The sequence below is a fragment of the Haematobia irritans genome, chromosome 3, assembly GCF_050003625.1.
Source record: "Haematobia irritans isolate KBUSLIRL chromosome 3, ASM5000362v1, whole genome shotgun sequence".
In the NCBI taxonomy this organism is placed as follows: domain Eukaryota; kingdom Metazoa; phylum Arthropoda; class Insecta; order Diptera; family Muscidae; genus Haematobia; species Haematobia irritans.
Window position 1 is genome coordinate 18,118,632 of NC_134399.1, and position 6,000 is coordinate 18,124,631.

Here is a 6,000-nt window from a genome sequence, read left to right on the forward strand (position 1 = left end):
TACCGACAAACCCCAAAAAGAAATCTCCCGTAATCTTTCCCCTCAGCATGTTCGATATCCTATATTGGGATTTAATTCGAATCTAGTTGTTGTTGTTGTAACAGTTTATTGTGATCTCATCCATTTCATGTTATACGCTTGGTACATCAGCTTGTTGGCAGATCAAGGAATTCTGCGACTAAGATGGGGTGTGTCCAGAGTGATCTGGTGGTAAGTCGGGTTGGTTTGGCTGGGCAAGAGAAAAGATGACGCGTGTCGTGTGGCCCTTGGTTGCAAATTGGACAAACGTCAGCTACGCTGCTATCAATCACCGATAAGTGGGAATTGAGGCGGCTGCACTTGCCTGATCTTAATTGGGCCAAAACTACCCTACAATCCCACGGCGGCGGGTTCTACGCACCGGATTGACCCGATGGATACCAGCCTTCGGCCAGCGGCTGCCACCTCAGTGTACGTGTTGTCTCGTTCGAATCTAGTATTTCCGCATAGCTTCTGGATCGTCCTTCATAGCTTCAGGATGTTCCTTCAATATTCTCCTCAATGATTTCTTTCATACAGGGTTCGATTGACTCAATAGGGTTATCTTTGTGAATTTAGTCTGTCCCCTGGCTGCTTCTTGTTGGTCCTTCTTCTCGCACAAAGCCAAGGAAACTTGCTCCCAATTTTCTATGATTGGCACTACATCTGAAAGATCTGAAAAACTCCAAAGACAGCCGGTATTCAAACCCGACTAACCAAAAAATATACTTAAGACCATTCTAGGATTGACATCTGAGCCATAGAAAGTGCCCTATTGTGCCGATAACGTACATCGTTTATCTGGTACTAATTTCTTAAGGCGCTTCTGAACCTTTTTCGGGATGTGATCCAATATTGTAGACGTTGGCTTTAAAAAAAATCTGGACGAACAATCCTCGATTCTTACGGCCATTTGAATTGTCCTATTTGGCAATTTCAATAATTCAATGTGGGAGTTAACAGTCGATGGTTTTGTTTGTATTCGTACAGAAATTATTTTAGCAAATCGTAATAGGTACCTATTGCAATCATCATGCAATTCAATTAAGTTCTCCTTGAAATACAACCCTGTCTATTCAGCTCTTGATAGTTGAATATTTCCACATACTCCCAATCCCACGATACAAAGTTTTTCTACGCTCTTTGAATTCAACTCATTTTCAAAGGTTAATGTTCGAAATATTATTAACGTTAAGTTTTCCCAATTTTAGTTTCGAACTTGACGAACCTTTATAGTGTAGACAAAATTAGTTTGTGAACTACTCTAAATTAATTTATTTACAGTATTATAGGAATTGGTTTATACAGTACATGAAATACTGTAGTAATGGACTTCCCTCCACGATTTGTGAGAAAAAAAATATTTACGTTATTTATACAGTATTATAGAATTTGATGTGTATAGTACATACATTACAGTCGTATCTATATTTTCAAAGTTATTTAGAGTACACGTTTTATCATGCTCCTGCTACAGTACTTAGGTAAAATGTTAAACAAACGGATTTATACAGTACATGAGATACTGTCGAGTATATATTCTCGAAGATGACGTTTACAGTACATGTTTTTCGTGCTCTTCCTGCAGTACATATGTACATTATTATAGAAACTAATTTATACAGTACATCTAATACAGTCAAGTGTTTTTTTCTCTCTGAGTCGATGTTTACAGTACCTGGTTGTTTATACTTTTGCTACAGTACTTGAGTACTGTGGATATCACCAAATTTCATAACGAATTTCAAGCACAAATGAAACTTTAAAGTTTAAATTGTAAAATAAACCAAAAAAGAAAAATAAAATAAAATAAAATAAGAATAAGAATAACAACCAATAAATTTCATGGATTAACTTATGCCAATTTCTTCAGGCGCTTCTGAACCTTTTTCGGGTTGTGATCCAATTTTGTAGACGTTGGCTTTGAAAAATCTGAACGAACAATCCTTGTATATATAGGTCGACTCTTACGGCCATTTGAATTGTCCTATTTGGCAATTTCATTTTTATTTACGTTCTTTATACAGTATTATAGAATTTGATGTGTATAGTACATGCAATACTGTCGTATCTATATTTTCAAAGTTATATACAGTACACGTTTTATCATGCTCCTGCTACAGTACTTAGGTAAAATGTTAAACAAACTGATTTATACAGTACATGAGATACTGTCGAGTATATATTCTCGAAGATGACGTTTACAGTACATGTTTTTCGTGCTCTTCCTACAGTACATATGTACATTATTATAGAAACTAATTTATACAGTACATGTCAAGTGTTTTTTTCTCTGAGTCGATGTTTACAGTACCTGGTTGTTTATACTCTTGCTACAGTACTTGAGTACTGTGGATATCACCAAATTTCATAACGAATTTCAAGCACAAATGAAACTTTAAAGTTTAAATTGTAAAATAAACCAAAAAAGAAAAATTAAATAAAAAGTAAAATAAGAATAAGAATAACAACCAATAAATTTCTACATTTTAGTTTAATTTACGGTTCAAGAATGACTACCCTTTGCCGATTTATCAATGATGTGAATTTCAATTCGATATAAATCAAAGAAAAATTTTTATAATAGTATGAAAATTAAACCATAAACCTAACTATACACTAAACTTAAATATAAACTCCAAAATTAGCTCTCTGATAGAAGACAAATATTGTCCATAAACCAAATTCAGCCAAATTTAAACTTTGAAAAAGCTTTGAATTTAAAGTTATCCTCAAATAACATCTCCCAAATCCATTTCTTTTTTCCCACTTCCTTCAGGGCTTTTCACTGAAACTAAAATCTACGAAATATTTTTTATTTCTAAAAATTTCCTTTCCCTTACAGAACGTCTTTTCGAAGATCACGAACAATTGGTGGACAATTTAATGACCTGGAATTCTGATGCTGGCAATCGTGTTCTCTTTCAACAACGCTCCGATAAAATATCTCTCTTCATACGTCCAGAACTATATTTGCCCGGTCCTCAAATGGCTCCGGGCAGTCAACATGATGAACACACTCGTTCTATGTTATTAGAGGAATTTTTCGAAACTAATGCCGAAATACAAGTGGATGGTCCACTCTATATGAAAGCGGATCCGAAAAAAGGCTGGAAACGTTATCATTTTGTTTTGCGCAGTTCAGGACTTTACTATTTCCCCAAAGAGAAAACTAAAAATGTTCGTGATTTGTTATGTCTGACTTTGTTCAATGGTTACAATGTCTATCGCGGTTTGGGTTGGCGTAAAAAATGGAAAGCTCCCACCGATTATACATTCGGTTTTAAATCGGCTGTAGACTCCAGTTTGGGTAAATCGTGTCGTACTCTAAAAATGCTGTGTGCCGAAGATTTGGAAACTATGGAAAAATGGTTGACTGCCATACGTGTGGCCAAATATGGCAAACAATTGTGGGATAATCATAAGGCCCTGATGGAGGAGTTGAGCATGAGTAGTGATGGCATTTCTCAGAGTAGTTTTGCCGTGTCCATGCGTAGTGAGTCGATCAGTAGCATTTCTTCGGCGGTACCTTCACAATGCGGTAGTGTTTCATCGGCCATATCGAGCATGTCGGCCTCTTCCAGTGGTGGAAGGGTGTCGCGAGCCTCATCCTCATCCTCCAGTGGTTGTTTATCCGATGACAATAATGGTTTCGATTCGGAATTCACCACGGGTACCATAAAGCGTAAGCCTTCGATGAAGCCTAATTTGCCTTTGACCACCATGACAAGGCAATTGAAGGAAGTGGGCGAAATTACACAGGCCGACAATGAGGATTCGAATACCTCCCCCGAACATAGTGGTACATTGACCAGACGCCATAGTAGACGTAAATCCCAGGAGTCCAATGGTAGTGGTACCCTAAAACGACGACCAGCCGGGGCAGGATCTGCTACAATTATAATGACTGGTCTAACCAAACGGGGTTCAGCGGAGAGCATGAATGCCAACAATTCCTCGGGTTCCTCGAATTCTACACCCACGCCAACGCCAAGTATATGTGCGAAACCCCTAGTGGCTTCATCTGGCTATCAGGATAACCAATTGCCACCACCTCCTCCGTCATCGGTGGTGATGAACAATGTGGGGGCAGTGGAAGTTATGAGCTCGTCAACATTATCGCTAGACTCACTGCCGCCACCACCGCCTCCAGCAGCCTTAAATGAGAGTGAACACGATGTGTATGGATCACAATTGTCCTTGGTATCATTACCTCCACCTCCGCCTCCAGAAGAAGTGGCCATGACGCCACAAACTCCCACGGCGGCACCCACAAGCAGCATACTATATACAACGGCGACAGTACACAAAATGCCACCACCAGCCGTTCCAGCCAAACCCATTAAGCCAGCTGTGAAATCGGCACCACCTTATAAAAATCCGCCAGATTATAAGGGGGGTAATCAATTGAATAACCAAATTAGCAATAATCATCCACCACCACCACCCCCCATACAAAAGAAAGTCTCCTTTGCCGATTCACCGGTATTGCTAAGAAGAAAAATGCATTCGCCCGAGCCCCAACATCAAGAACCATTTTATGCACCGGGTCCTTTGCCACCACCAAGAAATGATCTCACAAGGCTTTCGAATTGTTCGTCAAATATCTCATCGGTATCGCAGCAAGACTATGGCTCTCCCAAACGTTTGCAGGAGTCCAATTCTAATCCGCCAAGAGATTTCCTAAAAGATCTGCAAAGGGTGATGCGTAAAAAATGGCAAGTGGCACAAAAATGTAAACTGGAACCGGCCACAACACCTCACGAAGTCTTGGGTTTCCGAGACTTCTCATCCGAAGAGCTATTGGCCCATAATCTAAATTCAAATTCACATTTCTATAGGGAAACAGCGAATGTGAGTAATTGGGTACAGGAGCATTATGGGGCCGGGGTACCTTGCGAACCGCCACCACTAAATGAATATGCGCTTTATGAGAATATCCATACAAATGCAAATAATGGTGTGGGAGAACAACAATATGCCCAAGCACCTACAACAGCAATGCAGGTACCACCTCCTCCAATGGCCACAACGACACACAACGATATGGCCAAGCGTAATAAGCGACCTCCACCACCGCCACCAAAACGCAGTGATTCAACACATCTAACACATCGTGTTTAGTCTTTTCTGGGCACGTGCTTTCGAGCACGGGGATTCTGGCAGAAATGAAAAGCATTGTGTGACAAATTCAAAGCAGCCAAAATCAAGTAGCATCATCAAAATTCGAAAATTTGAAAAACAAAATTATTATTTGGCGATTACTACTATAAACACTTATATAAATATATAAAAAAAAATAAATAATTCTAAAAGCATGTTTTACATATAAAGAAAATTATGTTTTTATAAAGAAACGATTTTTTTTAAAGTTGTTAAGTATTTAAAAAGTGCTTTTAAACAAAATATTTTCTTCTGTAATAACTTTTTAAGTAAATCCCCAAAAACTGGCATACAAACAAACCAACAAACATTTACGAGTAGATATATAAGTTAAGTTCCTTTGTTTTTTTTTTCGAATTGTAAACTAACAGTGTTTGTTTTGTAAAATTATACATATTTACTTATACACTTACAATTATACATTTACATAAATTACATTTAGATTTATATATATACATACATTTTAATATGCAATGGATTTCGATTATTGGCTACTGCCTTGAAGTATGCAATAAATTTTTATTTAAATTACAAAAATTTGCAAAATTGAAAACGATTTTTTCTAAGCTACAAAATGAGTACACTGAGTACATATCAGATGATATTTTGCTACAAAAATTAGATTTTGTATGTAGTTGAGGCTAAGGGAATATATATTACAGATTTATAGGTTTCTAAAAAAAATTACAAAATCGTTAAATACTAAAATCTGTCATTTTCGCTTTCACTTTGAAGATAATTAGGAATGCCATCATTTAATCTAGAATCTTTATGATCGGTATGTAATTCTGCGATAAGAATAATTTTTACTGTGCCAGG

At 37.5% G+C, this 6,000-nt stretch overlaps 1 protein-coding gene across 2 annotated transcripts in view; it reads left to right on the plus strand.

Annotated features, from left to right (window-relative positions):
* Positions 1–5,734, plus strand: part of pico (ras-associated and pleckstrin homology domains-containing protein pico) — a 152,827-nt gene extending 147,093 nt beyond the window's left edge. For both annotated transcript variants that reach the window (XM_075298657.1, XM_075298658.1), the window contains one exon: positions 2,864–5,734. In XM_075298657.1, the coding sequence (XP_075154772.1) occupies positions 2,864–5,142 (2,279 nt within the window). In that variant the 3' untranslated portion in view covers positions 5,143–5,734. The remainder of the gene's footprint in view (positions 1–2,863) is intronic.
* The last annotated feature ends 266 nt before the right edge of the window (positions 5,735–6,000 follow it).